This window comes from Ursus americanus, chromosome 7 (genome assembly GCF_024610735.1).
Source record: "Ursus americanus isolate L20-20 chromosome 7, mUrsAme1.1.p, whole genome shotgun sequence".
NCBI classification, from domain to species: Eukaryota; Metazoa; Chordata; class Mammalia; order Carnivora; family Ursidae; genus Ursus; species Ursus americanus.
The window spans coordinates 22,791,285-22,811,430 of record NC_142133.1 but is presented as its reverse complement, the minus strand read 5'-3'; the positions used below and the strand labels follow the sequence as shown (position 1 = coordinate 22,811,430).

Here is a 20,146-nt window from a genome sequence, read left to right as displayed (position 1 = left end):
ATTTCTCTCACTGTTGTTGCAGAAGATACTGCTACAATAAAGAGTAAAGAGTGAGAAAGCATGTTTCAAAAATTTATGTTCACAGAAAGCTGTGCCCAAAAGGACAGGGCGTGTCCAATGGAAGAAGTACTATGTGGCATCCAAGCTGTTAGCTTAGATGTCTTCCAGCAGAGGGAAACAAAGCAAAGGCCGACTGCACGAATGCACGATGCTACGTCAGCAGCCCGGGGAACCCAGAGGTCCTCGGAATGTAGGGAACCAGACGAAGCAGTCACAAGTAAGACGTGAGCAAGCTTAAAGGTACACTGACTATAACCCATACTGATGGACAGCAAGTGACAGGTTTTTACTTAAAATGCACATATGACATCTTCATGAAACACTTTTTAAAAAGCTCTGTGTAGGACTGTTACCTCTGAAGGTCTTATTACATGCCGTTTGCCTCTTGGAGCTTCAAAAAAGAGTTGTTCTTTGGCACCCGAATTAACTTGCAATAGTTTTCCTGGTGTGAGAGAATGAAGCAGAAAGACAATTCACATCCGCATTTGTCTTCCTACTGTAAAGAGATAAGCACGGCTGCAGCTGTTCTGATTCATCTTAATCAGTCCCGTAAATTGAGCAAACGCACGGTGAATTCTCCAGAAGCGCACGTAAAGGCAATTACATGGCATAGTGCAGACCCTGAAGCTAGGAGTTTGTTAATACGGACCTCATCCCTTTCAATGTGACCTTGCATAGCCCTTCTAGAAGCAAGCCTGCTGTGTTTTACTCTGTTGCAACGCAAGTACGCATTTTTCAAAAGCTTGACAAAATCGGGGTGTTTTGCTCGTTTTCCTGGTTGCACACACGTGCAGTTAAAGGAAACTGCTTTGGCAAGAACTACGGCATCGGAAGTGAGAACCTTGTGGCAAGCATCTACATTCACCCAGACCTAAATTCTAAATTTGTCCTTTGAAGTTTAGAAACTGGAAGATAAGGTGTGTAAAACAACCTATAAATGCTCGCCCCCTCCCCCCAGTCTTGCTTGAAAATTTGTAAAGAAAAGCAAGATTTTCCCAAAACAAAGTGTTGAGCAAAAATGGCCTTTTGGTCTCATATAAAATTAAAATCTTGGATTCAGTGTGATTAATGCTGAAGATTAGATACCCTGATTCTCCTCCTAACACCTCACTAGTCCTTCATGCCTTGAAATTTAAATAACTCAAAAGATACAGACTCCGAGATTTTTTCAGCATTTTTAAATCACAGGACATTTCAAACATACGCAGAAGTAAGAAGAGTACGAAGAACCCCTGGGTGCCCAGTCAACGTTCTGCTTCAACAATTATTAGCTCATGGCCCAACCCCATTCCATGAGCCTCCACTCAGGCCCTCACCACAGTATTTTGAAGCAAAACTCAGATGACCTAATATTTCATCTGAAAACAATTCTGTGTATATTTACACCATACCATTTCTTCCTCTGCTTTCCCCCCATAACTCTGTAAATCTAGTAGTCTTGAAATGTCCTTCCTGCCAAAGTAATAGCAAAATAAGAACTTTGTGTCTTCAGTCATGCTCTTTAATGCTCGGGTGGGTACCACCTGGGTCTGCGGGCTGGTGTGGCGAACCTTCTGAAGCTGCAGGTCTATTTCTCAGTGATTAATTAAAACTAAGGTAACTGAAAACCATAACTGTTTCTAATTTGCTGGGTTATAATATGGGTGATGGGGGCCTTGGCTGTGAGGAGCAAGTGAATTTGAAAACGTTTCCTTTGAAAGGGGCACATTTCCCTGAATTTATGGCTGAACATAAACAAGAAGAAAAACGGTAGTTAAATTAGCTTTGGCTATTTAGTATAAGAAAATGAATAATAAATATTTCTCCAATGAGCTAAATAGACCTACAAAGTATTTTTTAGGATTCTCGAGATGAAGTGCAAAGAACAAATGATCTGGAATAGGGATCAAAGGATTCAATGAAAACATCCTTTGATTCAGCGGCTAATTTTAGAGGACTTCCGGCCATGAGATACTAAGAGAACTCAAAGAATTATAATTCCCAGATAATCCCAACAATTCACTTTTACACTGTAGTTTTAAAGACAATATTTTACTTGAAGAACACCCCAAAATTATTAGCATAGTTAAGTGAAGCACTTTATGATTGCAAGATTATTAGAGAATCTAAACACTAGAGACAAGCACCAGAAGTGTGCCCAGCACCATAATGCCCTGTGGGGTACCAACCTAGCTCACGCTCCTTCCATGAGAACTGTCCCCCCACCTTGGGCTGGACTCCTGTGGCTATACTTGTCCTCTGGAGGACACTGACCTAGCAGGAGCCTGGCCAGAGATAGGAGTGGGCACTCAAATTCTCTTTCCTGGGAACTCAGAATCTGGGAGACCCAATCAGTGGGTGCCTAGCTGGGTTAAGATGTGGACTTTGGAAGTGAAGGTGGCATTTTGGGGTGACTGAGTGAACTGCGTGCAAATGAATTAAGGAAAGGTACCTGTGCAGAGGGGCCAAAAGCAGACACCAGACTGAGGACAGCAGTGGACACTGAACTGAGCTGCCTCAGAGCAGGAGAGGAGAGAAGAGGGGAGAAGTGCCTGCTCGGTTTTCAGGTTCATTCCTGAAGCCAGTTCAGGAAGATGTTGCTTCCTGCTCTTGGATTCTATGAGCTATCCCTGTATCTTCCCAATAAGCACATTCTTCATTATTATTTAAAAAATTTTAAGCTGAATGGGTTTGAGTTCCTTGCAACCAAGGACATGAAGAAATTTTTTAAAACTGCAACAATTCTTTGTTAGGAAAGTAGAATTATGGGTGTGATTCCTCCCCCCACCCCCACTCTATTCTTTACTGCAGTTATTACTCTTTTTTTTAAGCATAGAGAAAATATTTAGGTCACCGCTCTTTTTTTCTGCTGCCTTCTACTCTGTCATATGAGCACCGAAATATTCTGAGAACAGAAGCAAAGAGCAAAAAATCTGCATAATCCGCATATAAATGCCCCTTAGTAACAGTAACCCTATTCTTTCAGAAACCTCACATTTTTATTCACTAGAAATGTCTACTCACAAGGAGGAAGAGACCTGGAAGGGCCAAATGTCCTCATTACTAAGCAGGTATAGGAAACCACAATCCCCGCAGGTGTAGAGAGCTATATAATCCGCAAAATGGTTCACACCCATCATCCCAGTTGCTATATAATTTACAAGTTAGAACAGTTCCAAAATTCATACTAAATGTACCAAATATATCAGACCATTTGCAATGAAAATGGCAAGGAGTGTCCTACTATGGCCGAAACTGTTCACTGGTAAAATCTTACAGTCCTGGTATTTCTAGAAACAAACTAATATCAGCTAGAGACTGTTCTTCCATATTTTATCTCTCCCCATATATTTTTTTTCTTCCTCAAGCATTTTGTAGAGGAGCTTTCACTCAGGGGTAGCTGATACTCCTGCAAAAGCCTGATGCGCTTTCTGGTTTCTTAGGACCCGTGGTTGCCATGGCCACGAAAGGCGGCAGCGGCTGGTGACTGCGCCATCCCCCGCCCCTGACGAGCCAGCTGGCTCCGGCAAATGCGTTCACTATTTCCGACAAGATCAAAGGAACGAAACAGAACCCTGCTCCTGAATTCTGCTCTCTACCCCTGCCAGACCCTCCAGGCCCCACCGTGAAAAGCGAGGCTGGTCTTGAGGCAGTACGGCACATTCCTGAGGTCAGGCACTTTGGAGCGCAAGAATACCGGTGCGACAAATGTCTCATGGCAATCGCATCAGAGTTAAACTGGGGAAGATCCATGGGCGTCCTTGCTCTTATTCTCCGGATGGTATAACTCCCCCCTGAAAATCAGAAGTATTCTCCTCTCTCTGTCCGTGGAAAACATTTGGCCTGATGCTCTCACGTGACCCAAGTGGCCACTTAGGGTAAGAGATGAGGAGGCTTTTCAAAGACCTCAGCCTCCTCACTCCCAGGGCCTTTTACAGCACCCTGAGCTCCAGCTGGACCACAGAGGCTGGCCTAGGGCAGAATTATGGAAATAGTGAGGTATGCCCCTCTCCCTGCAAAGTGATGGCTCCACATTGAGAGCCATCTGTGGGCTGTCACCTGGACACCTGCATGATTGCGACCCACTGATCTTAGCCAAGATCTTGCTCTTTCCATCTGGGACCTACTCCTCTTTATATCCCTAGCATCCCACACAGGGCCTACACATCCACAGAATACATTTTTTTAAAAGATTTTATTTGTTTATTTGAGAGAGAAAGAGAGTGCACAAGCAGGGGTAATGGCAGAGGGAGAGGGAGAAGCAGGCTCCCGCCTGAGCAGGGAGCCCAAGGCAGGGCTCGATCCCAGGACTCAGGACCTGAGTTTAAGGCAGACCTACCGAGACACCCAGGTGCCCCACATTTGCAGAATTAAAAAAAGAAATACCCAAAACGCAAGTAAAAAACACAATAAGATACCATTTCGTACCTATAAGGATAAGGGCTATAAAAATGACCCCCCCCAAACCCCAGAAATAACAAGTATTGGTGAGGATGTGGACAACTTGGAACCCTGTGCTCTGCTGGTAAGAATGTAAAGGGGTGCCGTCGCTGTGGAAAACGGTACAGTGGTTCTTCAAAAAATTAAAAATGTATCATCATCTGACTCAGCAATTCTCCTTCTGGGTCTATACCCCCAAAGAATTAAAAGCAGTGTTTAGTACACCCATGTTCAGAGCAGCAGCACTCATAATAACGAACAGGTGGAAGCAGCCCAGGTGTCCATCGACGGACGACTGGATAAACAAAATGTTGTCTGTGTATACAGTGGAGTATTATTCAGCTTTAGGAAGGAAGGAAATTCTGACCAACATGGATTAATCCTGAGGACATTACATTAGGCGAAATAAATCAGTTACGAGAAAACAAATACTGGGGGTGCCTGGGTGACTCAGTTGGTTAATTTCAGCTCGGGTCGTGACCTCAGGGTCGTGAGATTGAGCCTCCCGGCAGGCTCTGTGCTCAACAGGGGGTCTGCTGGAGACTCTCTCTTCCTCTGCCCCTCCCCTCACTTGTGCTCTCTCTCTTTCTCTCTCTAAAATGAATGAATATGAATGAATAAATCTTAAAAAAAAAAAAAAAGGAACCCAAATACTGTATGATTCCACTTACGTGAGTTACCTAGAGTAGTCAAAATCACAGAGACAGAAAGTAGAAGGTGGTTAGCAGGGGCTGGGAGAAGGGGAGAAGGGGAGCTGTTTGATGGTTTACAAGACGGTTTATGCAGCTGGGCAGTGGTGAAGGGCGCACGACAATGTGGGTGCAGCTGATGCCGCTGAACCGTACATTTACAAATGGTTAAGATGGTAAACTTTATGTTTTTACCACAATTAAAACTAATGTAAAAGAAATCTTCCCAATTGAAATGTATTCTTCCTATGTCCCATTTTCTCTTGTAAATAATAACTGAGTGTAGCCCCCCACCACTGGTCACTATAATGGTGGGATTTCACATGTCGTGCCACGTACTATGTGGGTGTTGGATTCCCAACAAGACGCTCCGTACCCTACTCTCTGTAAGCATAAGTCTGGCCCTGACTGTTCTAAACCCTGCTCCCGTGATGGCGTAAATAGGGATGTTAGCTAGGGGATATCCAAGGGGAAATCACTTTAAAAAAAACCCCAGAAAAAACAATAAAGCAGAGAACATCCAAAAAGGAGGGTGCTGAGAAGCAACTGTCTCCCCCTACCCCTCGGCCTCACTGGTCCCCAGAGGACTCTCAGGCCACCAGTGTGCCTCCTGGTCACCAATGCCAGCCTAGGCCCTGGGCACTGTGTCTGGCAGGGCTCTGACATGCAAGTGAGAGGGACTTATCTGATCTCCCTCTGCCCTTGCTGGGACTTGCACCTTACAGCCCATGGCATGCTTCCGTCCACCTAGCACGCTGCATAAAATGCCTACGGGTTGTGAGGCTCAAATAAAGTCCCAATTCCAGGGCAGCAGGTAGTTACAAATGAATACCTGCCTAGCACAAGGATTTGTCTATGTCTGGGACTTAGAGAAATATTTGAAATAAAATATTGTGGCAACTCTGAAATAATCTCTTCTGGGTTGAGGCCCTCATCCCCTCTCTCTCTCCTGGCTGATTTTAGTTGCTTGCTGACTCCAGGCTTACTTGTCTTCCCGAGATGGCCGGGAATGCCCCACCCTAAGTCCCTTGGAGTTACCTAATACCTCCAGGATAAAGTTCAGCGCTCAGCTCCCTGGCATGATGTAAAGGTTCCCTTGCAGTCTGTCCTGGTCTGTCTCTCCACGTTCCCCTCCCTTCTTGCCCTCAGCCACTCAACATTACTGTTTCTTAATCTCCCCCTGTTCTTCCCACCTCTTGCCTTGACATGCCATATTCCTTCAGAATCTGGGATGCTTGTCCTAGACTGCACCATCTGGTGAACTTCTACTTGTCTTTCGAGATCCATCTCAAAGGACATTGCTTCCATGAGGCTCCATGGATTCCTCTGTGAGCTCTTTCCTCAGGGACACCCCTGGGCTTGGTGCTTTTCTATCACAGTCCACTGAAACTTCTTTGCAAGCTGGGACCCTGCCCATTCCTAGATGCCTACCCCAAACTCTAACGTCAGCCAAGTCCCTGGGATGAGACTTAAAAGTGACCCACCCTGTAATAATGATGCTCTACCCTGGGTGCTTAATGCAGACACGGCCCATTCAGAAGCCCTGCACGCCACGTCCCTGTGACGCACCGCTTCTCATTCCCACGCCTTAACGTTTGGGCACCTGTACTACAAGTACGTCTCCCTCACTAACTTACAAACTCTGGTGGAGAACTGTAGGAACTGTGTCTTACTTCTGAACCACCCACATTTTCTGGCTTAAAACTTCACACATGGTAGAAACTAGATTTGTAATGGGCGTGACTTGGAGGACATAGGGGGGCAGCTGGGAGTTTTGGAGAGCAGGGTGACATTAGATGAGCTGAAGGTAGCTCTCTACCTCTGCCGGGAGGTGACACTTGCTGGAGACTTTTGGGCAGTTCTCCGGGAGGTGGAGCACTGATAGGAAAAGGGAAAACGGGAAGGAGGAAACGCAAGGCGAGGACACAGCACACCGAACCCGACGGTGAAGGAGTGGCTTACTACGTAACAGAAGTCATCATGTACCTTTAAGGGTCTTAAAACTCAATGGTTTGAATAATAATTGTAGTCGTAGTAATATGACAGGAAAAAAATACTCAAAATGTTAACAGGAGGTGCCCCTGGGGTGTAAAATTACAGTCATTTATATTTGTTGTGGGTTCTCCACTCTGTTTTTCTCCGAAACTCAACTGTTCTTCTCTCTGGAAACAATACATGAATGGATACTGACTTTTTAAAAACAAAAGTTGTATTTTAAAAGCCACAACATACTTTACCTCTTGAGTCCCAGTCAATATGTGTAATATAACTAGAAGCACCTTTACAGATGCCAACTCGTTTGCTTGTAAGCACGTTGTAAATATCCACAAAGTTGTCGTGGGATGCCACAGCAAGGTATTTTCCTGTATCTGTAAAGAAAATGTGGAGTTAACACTAAAACATTTTACACAGGAATTTACTTCCAGGAGCTTATTTCAAAGTGGGGAAAAGGTCAAAGAAGCATTTAGTCTATTCTTATAAATTTTTGTCCCAACATAGTCTAGAAAGTTTCTGCGATAATCTTCACCTTTTGAAAATTTGATATCAGAGATCATTTCTTTTCTGTGGTGGAAAGAGACCATGTCTTCCACAGTGTCTGCATTTACGACCAGGAAACTCCCATCATTAAGGCCAACTGCCAAGGCTTTCCCATCAGGGGAGAAGGCACAGCATCTTCCACCTGCAAAAGGATCCACAAAGAACAGTTACTACCGTGATTGTTATCAAACAAACTCAGTGTAGAGATGGAGACATTTGCATGCGTGCATTATGCATAGACATGTGACTGTGTCTTTAACCTTACTTGTGAGAAGAACTAAAACTTCTCAATTTAGAACACTATCTTCCCTTCAAATCCAAGGACAATGATCAGAATGCTGAAACAACAACAAAACCCCACAAAACAAAACATTTTCTATTTCTTTAAGGTTTATTCATTCATTCCCTACTAATTGAATACCTGGGATCTTCAAAAGACCCCTAGAGTGAATGGGGGAAAGGAGTGAAGGATTAATAAAACCAGTACCTTTGCTCCCAGGAAAAGGGACAATACGTAAGAATGGGAATTCTGGAATTCAGTTTCTAGAAATCATTTTTTGGACATCACGCCTTACACACAAAACTTAATTTAGAGACCTTGTTGATCTTACTGTCACTCCAAGTCTTTGATCCATGGGTCCTTACGCATAATTCTACGGATGAAAGATTTTATCCTCTTCTGTCGTGAACAACACTCTTTCAAAAGGTGTCTATAGAACTCAACAGGACAGGCTGCCAGTGCCATGTGAACAATGGTTTCTACCACTTTGCAGGGTCACAGGGAGACATTTCTGAGTGAGTGTGGACTGTGTGTGTGGGAGTGTTTAAGAGAAATCCTGTTTAAGAATATCCCCCCCCCCACCCCACTTATTATCAAGATTTTGGTAAGCACGGCCCCAGGGATGGGGCAGTCACACAGCCTTGCACTAAGGCACTCCAAACTCCGCTTCCACACACTGCGCTCCGTCACAGTTCATGGTGTGCTGAAAGCTGTGTTATACCAGTAACTCCCAACTGCCTTATCTAAATTCTATCTTCATTCATTCACTCAGGCAGCAACAAGTTACTTATGTACTGTGAGTCACGCATGGTGCTAGGGCCGGAAGAGCAAAAGACAAGCCTGCCCTTGAGGACAGTCATCAAGATTAGGTTAACCATACACTTTATTATACAAACCAGGACACTTCTCAGAGTGAAAGGGAGAGCTATTAATAATTACGCCAGGCAAACCGCTATAAACTGGACTGAATGGTCATCCCGTCTAAGATACATGAGCAGTTGTTCCTTTGAACTAATTTTTAACCTGGTGAATAAAGTCCATTGTCTGACATTGAAGTCACTCCAAGGAGGTCTTAGTATATCACTTTCCCAGTGTAAATTAGTGGTCCAATGATTCAGTCTTGCAGTGGTTATGAGCATGGGCTTTGGAGTCAGAGCTGGGTTTGCATCCTGGCTCCCCCACTTCCGAAGGCCTACAAGTCCACGGTAAAGAAAGGCCAGAGGGCAGAGAAAAATAGCCTCAGGCAGTAGTCGCAGGCGTGCTCTCTGAAGCCACTGTGTCTGGGTTTGAGTTCAGTTCTGTCACCCACCAGCTGTGCAATTTCAGGCAAACAACCTAAGTTCCCTGTGCCTCAGTCTCCTAACCTGTACGTGCTAATAGCAACGGCCTTACTCCTTAGGTTCCCATGAAGACCAAACGCAAACTGCTAGGGTCAGCGGCTCAACAAGATCAGCCACCATCATTGTTACTATTGTCTTGTCCTCTTTTTTCATTTTATCCCTCTGCAATACATTCTCCACGTCTCTCTACTTGTAAAACTACCCAGTAAAATATTTTAGGGCCAGACCTCAATCTCATCCTTTCCTAAGGACTTCCACAGATGCTTTGAATCTCCGCTCTCGGGTTTCCTCCCGGCTGAAGTGGGCCGCAGGCCTTCTCCTGAGCCTCCACACAACCTTGCTTGTGCCAGACATCTTTCATTGGTCTCTCCACACCTGCTCCCCAGCCCTCCCCGTGCCTGCAGCATGCCTGCGCAGATAGTCTCGGTGGCCTCCCTGACCCTTTGGCTTTCGTCTGCGTTTGGCCTAGAGGGAGCATGAACAGGAGACTCGAGGGAGGGAGCAAGGTAGGAAGGAAGGGGGAAGGGGGAGTTTGGGTCCATACCCCCCCAGCTGCCTTCCCTGCAGGAGTCCCAGCTCCTGTCCAGCCTGTCCTCTCACACGGCTCTCACTTCTGGGTTCTAGCATTGCTCTCTCCTCATGCCCCTTCAGGCCCAGGGCTGAGGAAGGTTCCTGGCTGTGAGCACCTGCATGGCGCTGCCCTGTCCCTGGTCATTCCTCAACACCCCACCCAGGCCTTTAACTAACAGTCCCATTTTTAGACTCTCCTCAAATCGCCCTTTTTGAATGGACCACCTGTTGCTGGTACTCAGTTCGAATCCTGTCCACGTCTGACACTAGAGATGGGACCTTTCATCTTGGGATCCCCAGGGCCTGGCACCCAGAAGCTACTCAGTAAACGTTTGCCGAATTTGCACTTCTTGGTGTACCTCTTTGTTCTAGTGGCGAGAGGGTTAAATACGTATTTATAAAATTTGGTATTAACTATTTCTTTAATAAAGCTTTTGTTTTTCAGTAATAAAATCAGTTGTAGAGACTGTTAGACATGAAGATAAAACAGCATCTTTGCAAGCTGATAGGTTTCAACAGACTCCTGCAGCTCTCCGCGAGAAGAAGAAGGACATATTGCCCCCAGGTGGCAAATGTCTGTGCAGTGCAAGGAAAATGAAGGAAATAATAAATCAGGCCAGTTTTCTGGAATTTCTATCTGTAGCAACGAACACTGAATTCCCATTACCTAGCATACGTGGGGGCACATACCAGGCACACTCAGTAAATACTAGTGGAGTGAATGAATGAACGCAACACAGTCTGTTGTTGGTAAATACTTTGACAGATGTGTAAAGTGGTATCACGTACCTTTTTTGAGTTTTCGAACTGCCAGCATGCGGTGCTGGGAGGACAATTCCCAGATCCGAAGCGTTTTATCATCGCTCACCGTTGCGCAGATGGGCAGGAGAGGGTGGGCTGCCAGCCCCCATACTTCTCCCTCCATGTGTCCCTGTGGAGAGGAAACAAGGCCATATAAACTCGGCGCGCGCGTCTTGGCTAGCCCTCCCGCAGCACTGGGCTGCGTACCCCGCCAAAGAGCACCTTAAACAGGTTCACGTATGAATAAACACAGGTTGAGCTTCCTTGAACCAAAGTGAAAGCACTGAATAATTTTTTTCTTTTGAACTTGAATCTAAAGCTGGGCCTACATGATGCTGAAGTATTCATCTGAAAAGCAAAACATGGACTCGTTGCTCATAAGCTTTGTTTATATGATGCCAAACATCTTTCCTTTTAGAAACATCTGGGTAAATACCCTCATTTGATCCTCTTGCTTGATGTCGAGTTAACACGGTATATATAGGCACACATACACTTGTAAAGCAGCTCGATCGGGACACAAAACACCTTTATGAATCAACCTGTGTTTCAAAGGATGTAGGTACCACCTATCTCTGTCAGAGGGATTGGACAGCAATATGCTTTTCTTTCTTTTTCCAAAAAAAAGTAATTTACTACTTTAAAAAAAAAATCCAGCATCAAATTCAGGCATATGCATTGCATTTGGTTGTTTTATTTCTCTTTTCTTCCAGTCTTACTGAGCTATAAGTGACACATAACACTGTATAAGTTAAAGATTGGACAGCAATATTCTTATTAATTTAACTCAATTTTAGTCCTTTGAATGCATAGCATTTGGCAAAACAAAAATTTAAAAAATAGCTCAGTTTTTACAGCAAGTGTCTTGGTTCAGTGTTTATTCACACATTTTTCTAGCTAGTGAATATTAGAAAACTGAAATGTGCTTAATAGGCATGGGGCCAATTCCATATACCTATATCTTATCACAAACACACCTAAATGGCTTAGAAATAATGAGATAATAGTATTTAAAAAAAGAACAATTAGGGAGAAAATGACTCTGATTCCTATAATTTATCACTCAATAAAGCAGTATAAAGAACAAATTAGTGCAAAGAACAATAAAACAGACCAGACTGTTCACTGAATTTCTGCTTTTAGTGGCTACTTATAAAAAGACTTTGCTTAGTAAAGCAAAAAGGAAGATCGTACACAGCAACTGAAAGGTGTTTGTACTTGGACTGCTTCAGGGAACAGGTGGCTTTCTGAAGAGAAACTGGATGATTCTGGTTTAACATGGAGACTATTTGAGCAAAACAATAATTTGGCAGAAGATACAAAGTTCCAAATAGAGCTGACATTCAAAAATCCGAGAAGAGCCAAAGGGTGTATTGTCTTTGAATTTATTGGATTTGGAGTACCCTACGTCCCCAGTATTCTAGTTTTCTTCCCTTCAGAAGCCTCTCACCCCAAAGGGCAGGTCCGAGGATGGGTCGGTGTCAAACCCAATTTCCCCCAGATGGTTGCGCTTGGAGCCCCTCCCCAGATCAAGTCCCATTTCCATTTTGCTTGAGGAAAAGGTTCATAGCTCTGAGACCCTTTTAAACCACTGCCTCATATATTCACTTAAACATGGTATTTCCCTATCTAATGGGATTAAATTTCTGTATAACATAGGAATGGATAGTGAGCAAGGCAGGCTGGAGGAACCTCGATTTGGATAGGAATGGGCTTGGAATCTTATCTTCCTTCTGATCCCCCATAAAGCTGGGAGCAAATAGCTGCACAACTGAGAGTTGATTATATTCCAAGAATATACAACGGGAATTTCAAAAACTCATCTACTGTCACTTCTCTCCTCCCCCAACCCAGTCTTCCTTCTCCCAAAAAATAAGCAATCTATTCCAAGTGACATTGAGTCACCATGCTACTGGCAAAGTGGTTCTGATATCTTCCCATAGCAGGACAGTGGATGATCTTTATCACGCTGTCTGTTCCCTCACTTTCCCTCTGTGTCCATCCTCCCTCAGAGCAGGACCGTGAGCCCCAAGAGGACAGGAAACCCTATCCACTGTGCACAACGTGTAGCACAGGGCCGATCTCAGCAAGAGCCCAACAAACACTGACTGAACTACTTGGTTCTGCTTAGGAGGAAATGGCAAATGAGTGATAGACGAGAAGAGAAAAGAGAGATGTTGACAGAAAAGAAAAAAAAATGGTACAAGTTTAAGGAGACAAGATGGCGGTAACCCAACATTTTTTTCTGAAGGTTCCCTCAGCTCCACTGCTTGCCCATAGCTCAGGGGGCCATGTTTTTTGCATGGCTGTCTGGCAGTCTCCATGCTAAGAGACATCTGGAGAACAGCCTGGTATGGTGAGAGGAAAGGCTCTGGTGTCTGACAAACCTTGGTTTGAATCCCAGCTCTGCAGTTCTTAGCATAGGGCTGTGGGCAATTCACTGGGCTTTGGGTCCCTCATCTATAAAACAACTTCAAATTTGTTGTGGAGAAATAAACGTTGTACAACAGTACTGCCTGACACATAGTAGGCGCTCAATACACGGTACCTGTGGCTCTTTTTATTAGTAGAACAAGAGAAACAAATACGGGAAAAAACAGAATTACAGAGCACAGAAAGGCAAAAAGCCTTTATTTCCAAGTTTAAAACATATTTAAACAAAATGAGCTCAACTATAATGTTTTTTAAAATTAAAAAATGTAGAGTTTAAATCTTACAGTATTGCTTAAATCATATTATAGTAGGGGCCTGAAAAAATATTTAGCCATAGGATGTATGCAAACAAGTTAAAGTCTCAAACATTTGGGGATTAGAAAGAAATAATCACTTTTCAATAAAATTAAATAAGAAGTCATGGCTAGAGAGAAAAAGAAATTTGTTTGGAAGGAAACAACGACATCAAGATCAGCTGGAGAACAAAGAAGTCCTAGCTCATGGAAGCACCTCTAGCATGTTCTCAACCCTGGCTGCCCAGCACAAGCAGCTAGAGAGCTTTTGAGGTTTTGTTTTTAATGCAGAATTCTTTTTAAAACACATTCTTATTCAGGATATCCTGAGTGGGGCTTGGGCACATGCATTTTTTTAAACCTCACAGTGTTCTGAACCATGGTGTGTGTGCAAACCTATTCCCAAGATATAGCAAATCCAAGGGCCACTCTCATGGGATTTTGGGGTTCATCTCTAACATAGCAAGCTTGAAAGAGAAGGAGGTGAACCATCGGACCCAGAGAAGTCTTGATATGATCGGTGCATGTATTTTTCACTCCACCTTCTGAATACACCCTCACCCGAACCTGAGCCTCGTCTGTCTATAAATAAGGTCTGTCCATCACCAAAATTGGGCAGGGCTGTCACCTCCACACAATCCCTCCCCTTCAAGTGAGATTTTATCACTTGACTGATCTTTGAGAATTCTGTTGATGTTTATTTTAATGTGATTTTACCTAAATATAATTCTTGAGGGGACAGGGAGGGCAAGAAGTGGGTTATGTGTTTATATGCAGCAAGGCTGAGTCTAGAATGAGGCAAAAAATCTAAGGAGACACTTGTATATTTAGTGTGTGTAGAGAAAATAATTTGTCCTGATAGTTGTATAGATTGGCAGAGAGAGAAGAAATATCCCTAAAGAGCCTCCTCCGCACCTGGACTTGATTTAGACAATGAGGGTACGGACTTTGAGCAGGCACTGTAACGGGATAACACTCTTGGGGACCGGGGGGGGGGGGGGGCGGGTATACTCTGCATATGGTGGGGACAGTAATAGCTGTGGCCAGAGGGAAGACTGTGGTGGGCACATTTGTGACGTGACCCCCATGATCCTCCTGGTTTTCACTCCTGTGTAATCACCCCCTTTCGAGTGTAGCCCGACCTGTGACTATCTGCCGACTGATAAAATAGGGTCAAGGGGATGGATGCATTTGATGATATGATTTTGTCACATAAGACTGTAGTGCCTGTTTTTTTTTCTCCTTCCCTCGGTGGCTTCGAGGAAGCAAGCAGCCATGTTGGGGAACCCATGTGGCAAGGAACTGTGTGCAGTCTCTAGAAGCTAAAGGCGGTCTCTGGCCAACAGCCGGCAAGAAATACAGCCGTCAGTCCTACAACCACGAGGATGTGATTTCTACCAACAACCTGCATGATCTTGGAGGCAGATATTTCCTCAGGTGAGCCTCAGATGAGACTGCAGCCCTGGCCTTTCCTGTAGCCTTATGAAACTTGACACAGAGGACGCAGTTAAGCCATGCTTGGACTCCTGACCCAGAGAAATCTTAAGATAATAAACGTGTATTGTTTTAAGCTGCTAAATTTGTGGCAATTTGTTATATCGCATAGGTCATTAACACAGCAGTTGCACGACCCTGAGACCGCCTGGCTACTTGAACACTGCACCCTAAGCGCCCCCCTCACCTCACCCAAGTCCCAGCTCTGATGGGAACTGTGTGTTAGAATATGGACACAGTACCTGAACAAGCAGTGTCATTGGGCCACTTTTATCAATTTCCAGGATCTCCCCGTTTTTTGTTCCCACCAGGATATGTCCATGTCCCAAAGTGATGGCACGAATTGAAGGGTTATCTTCCAAAAGCAAGCCTGAGGGGGGAAATGATGTACTTAATATTGTCAATATTGCATTTAGAAGAACAACAACAACAAGCCTGATAATCATATCATTCCATCTTTGTAGTCAAAAGTACTAGGTAGTAGGCATCATCCTTGATATTTCTACCAGGGGCCAAGAGGTCTAACTGCAGAAGAAGGAGAACCAATTTAGTAAGGGCTGCCCAGGAATTTTGGTATCTTTTCCATTCCTATGAAAACAAAGATTCTGATGACGTATTTGTGGGCAGCACCTTTTGAGCTGGTTGACAATGCTGCTCTTTTAATGGCGTAAGTCTTCAAGCATCTTTCAAACATATCATCCCAGAGTTCCACGATTCCATCCTTTCCACCTGTTACAAAACCCTGTGAAGGCACACATGGGAAGAATGAAATATACATGAAAACGACAAGTTGCCCACCCGGCCTCTAAAGCGATGCCCCTTGGGAAAAGCATTTGTCTGTATTTTCTTCCTAAGTATAGGAGACTGAAAAACCTGTTAACACGTATTAATATAATATTTCCTGGAAGCATCTCTCCCCTACTTCTCTAGCAGATAAAGCACATTCTCAATGTGCGTGCCTCACACTTTCCTCAGACCTTTGGTTGGTATTTGGCACCACTTCTGTGCCCCATCCCTTGCTTCAGTGTGGGTGCCTAAGGAACAGGAAAGCCTGGCAGAGTTTCTGGTATCTCATCTATTCCTACTGTATGAACTGGAATTAACATCACAATTAAAAATGATTATTAAATATGTTCAAATTAGATATTTACTTCCAGGAGAAAACATCATTATCTTTTAAGAGGAACTTCGGCAGTTCATGTAACACAACTATCCTGCTTTGTTCAATGAACATTGATGCCCATAATAATTAAATCCAGATTAATTTTTATAAAACCTGGAAAGTAAAATGCTTAACATATTGGGGATTTTTTGTTGTTTGTGTTGTTTTTACTGAACAGTGATCTTTATTCTTGTTGTAAGCTTATGATTTCTTGGCTTGACTAGTTTTCCTTTCTGGCAAATTATATATACCAATTGCTCTTAGGAAAAACCTGTTTTAAATGGAAAATACTAAGTAATTTGTTGTTTTCTTGGAAACTTTTAGTTTCCTTTATTTCAATGAAGTTCATAAGGAAATAATATTTTGAAGTTTTTTTACATTAAATACCTGTATTCTCATTACAGATTTGTAGGGGAGACTCAAACCCCAAATTAAATTCAAATTATACTGTGACATCCTGGTATTTTCCATGATGTTTCGGTTAACTTACCAAGCAATGACAGAGTTTAAACAAGTTATAGCACATCAACTTTGAGACCTACACAGATTTTTCCTTCTACTTTCATCTTGTCTAACATACAGTTTAAGCCAAAACAAATTTGCCAGTAAAAAACAACTTAACCACTAAAACTACTGTTGCATTTGCACATCTAACAAGAACCTACTTCGGTACTGGGATCAGCATATTTACCTGGGAACAGGGAAATGCAAAATGAGGCTTGGCTTAGTTAGGTGTGTTGGGTGGCTTATATTGTTCGGAGGTCAGAAAGTAGACAAACTGGTACCACCAGCAAGCTGGCAGAGAATAAAAAATGGATTTTTTTTGGCAAAGTGGTTGAACAAGGTATTTTAATAGTACTGACAAGTGTGAGCTTTCTCTAAAAACAACAAACAACAACAACAACAACAACAACAAAACGCTGTAAGGAAGGAAGGTGGCTGGACAGACAGCAGGACAAAGATGAGCTTAAGTGGAAATACAGCAGGTGTGATGATTGATTTTGTGTCAACCTGACCAGTCACAGGTGCTCTGATTAAATGTCATTTCTATATGTGTCTGTGAGGATATTTCCAGTTGAGATGAGTATTTGAATTGGTGCACTCAATAAAGTAGATTGCCCTCCCCATCGCGGGCGAGCATCATCCAATTCTTTGAGTGCCTGAAGAGAACAAAAGGCAGAGGAAGGAGGAGTTCATCCCTGTTTTCCGGGTCTCCCTGATTGAGCTGGGGCATCTCCTCCTTTCCCGTCCTCAGGCTGAGACGCCCACTTGGGGCATCCCTGGTTCTCTGGCCTTTGGACTTGCACTCAGTTACACCACCAGCTTTCCAGGGACTATGGCTTGCAGAGGACACAGTGGGACTTCTTAGCCTCCATACCTGCAGGAACCAATTCCTTATAATAAATCTTATTTTTTTTTTTGAAGATGTGTATATATATGTATGTCCTACGGGTTCTGTTTCTCTGGAAAACCCTAATACAGACCAAGCCAAGACTTCACTCTAATGCTCTTGTTAAACCTGAACCAGCCTACACAGAACAAACTGGTTATCAACTAAACTTCTGGTCAAACTGATGAGTGGGACAATAATCCAACCACTTGGGCCTTTGAGGTCTTTGCTTGTTGTGTACAAAGGAGGAAGAGAACGCTGAAATATTTCTCAGGACTCGTCTGCTACTGGGTGTATACATTACCCCAACACTTCTTGAGCGGCTCTCAGGGCTGAGAGCCAGGAGGAACGAGTATGCAAAAAGGAGAAACTGCACATAAAGAAATAATTATAAATGAAAGAATTTTTAAGAATATTTGTACTCCTCTCCATTCATGACAACTACTTTCCAATTCAGACAGGTTTTAGAGACAAGCAAGCATCCTGCTGGTGTGGCCTTCCTCAGACTAATTTATAATTTTAGAAAGCTAATGATGAAAATATACCATACCTTATCCAATGCATACATAGCAAACACAGGCCCGTCATGAGCTTTCACTGTCTTTAGTAGTAGAATATCTTTCCAAATAAAAATATCTCCAGTAGCTGCTCCTGAGAACACTAGATCTTCCATTCGCCCATAAGAAACACACATCATTGTTTCCAATTTTCCAACACTTCCAAAAATTCCTCTTTTGGAGGTGAAGCCCCCACCTGAAGTAGACCAAGAGCATTTATTATTTTTTGAAAAACTGACACCGTGTATGAGCATCTGGAATGACTGTCTTCAGTGAAAAATCCAGTGTGTCTACATTATACGTATATGGAGAGATGTATAAAGATGGCAGAAAACATCATAAACCAAAATATTCTAAGAGGGTTTCTCATTTACACATTCACTAATTCAATGTTTATTGAATCCCTCCTTTGTGGTAGTGGAGAGGTCGATGCGGTGGTATAAAGACAAGAAGGAGTTTCTTCATTCATTGAACTTAGGTTCTGGTTGGAGAGAGGCTGCCCTTACGCATCTCAGTCCAACAAGACCTGCGTCTAACCGAGGTTCGGGGTCAGTTCCGTGCCAGCGAGAGGGGGAGGGACTCGGTGCCCGGGGTAGCTAGGAAAGTCTTCACGAATCCTGACCAAAGAGAATGCGAACAACACTAGCAGTAATGAAAAATGTACACATGTGACATATATTTTGCCTCGATTTTTGTCATGGGAACTTTAGGGTGAGAAAATGATTCACCATGTAGGAAAAGGTACATCGGATTTGCCCTTGAGATGTTCACATTTTTCCTGTACTTCCTGACTAGCACTGACAAACCCAGACTTATTCCAGAAAACTATGCATCGGCTGGCTCTCCAGACCTCGTTGGGTGCCACTAGCTTTTCTTTGAAAGCAGAAGGCATTGGAACAGTTGCATATTTACATTTTGTCCGTGTAAAATCACGCGTGCGTGGTACCTTAAGCCAATGCTAAGAATTCACAACTGCAATCATAGGTCTGGTTTATTAGTGAGAAGAATAAGCTGTCCTGGCGGGTTTTGATACGTTTATTCACTCACCCTCATCATATTATAATGCACAAAAATTTATTTGGATCACCTATTGTGTATAGTGTTGGGGTTTAATTCATGTTTAAATTCAGTGATAAATTAATAAAAGAACGCTCAAAATACTGAAAATGTTATCCACCCAAAAAAGTGATTATTTTATTTGCTGTTCAGTGGTCCAACATCATTACAGCTTTCAGAACAGATGATTACATATAAAAATAATTATTTTCACAGAACATTTCCCAAAGCTTTCTAGATATTGATAAACATGCATAGCGTCATATGGAGTGTTCTGAGTTTTACAACTTGGACATTAAGCAGCCCAAAGTGAATCTGGAAGAGAATGTCTTCCAGGCACATTTTAATTTTAAATTGCAGGGACCAGCTAGGTAGTGGTGGTAGGATTTTTTTCAGACAGATTTCTTTTTTAAAAGCTCTCGATCACATAAATGATAAACCCAAACAACAGTACCTGCTTGTTGCCAGAACTTGATGTGCTTCATTCCAACTGTAACCAGTTTGTCAACATGGTGTGGGTTACACTTAACCACAAATATCTTATCTTTATGCCCTCTGTAAAAGACAAATAGAAAAAAAATCTAGTTGTCACGAAGCTTTGATACAGAGTTTTATTAAGAGCATACATTTGGTCTAACTTTCATTAAATACATCTAACAGGACAAATTAGAAAGTAATTTAAAATACACATAAGATCTATATTAAAACCACGAACTTTGACTTTTCTTTGCATGTTTGAGCCCTCTCTTCTAAGCCTCATACAGCTACCAAAGTCTACTCAATTATGCTTTAAACAAATTAATGAAATATTTATAATAGATTGGAATGTCTCCATAAGATAAAATTAATGCCACTATCATAAGATTGCAGTTCTCAGGATATAGAGGTCTTGTATAGGAAAAGGGGGAAGACGTTGCCATCATATTAATGAGAAGCTTCAAATGTAATATTCTTTGCTGTGGAAGGCATAACTTTAGATGACACAGAATTTCAGCTAGAAACGTATTTACTAGAAATTGAAGCCTCTAGCTCACATCCATGGGGAGAGAAAGGATGTCATCTAT

The 20,146-nt window shown here is 43.0% G+C and overlaps 1 protein-coding gene across 1 annotated transcript in view; it reads right to left on the bottom strand.

The window, feature by feature from the left end:
• The window catches only part of EML6 (EMAP like 6), a 275,854-nt gene that overhangs the window by 61,438 nt on the left and 194,270 nt on the right, over positions 1-20,146 (bottom strand). The window contains exons 18-25 of the mRNA XM_087863403.1: positions 19,537-19,637; positions 18,020-18,222; positions 15,548-15,659; positions 15,160-15,287; positions 10,686-10,827; positions 7,696-7,848; positions 7,406-7,537; positions 414-502 (exon numbers count right to left, since the gene is read on the bottom strand). Coding sequence (XP_087719529.1) covers positions 414-502; positions 7,406-7,537; positions 7,696-7,848; positions 10,686-10,827; positions 15,160-15,287; positions 15,548-15,659; positions 18,020-18,222; positions 19,537-19,637 — 1,060 coding nt within the window. The remainder of the gene's footprint in view (positions 1-413; positions 503-7,405; positions 7,538-7,695; positions 7,849-10,685; positions 10,828-15,159; positions 15,288-15,547; positions 15,660-18,019; positions 18,223-19,536; positions 19,638-20,146) is intronic.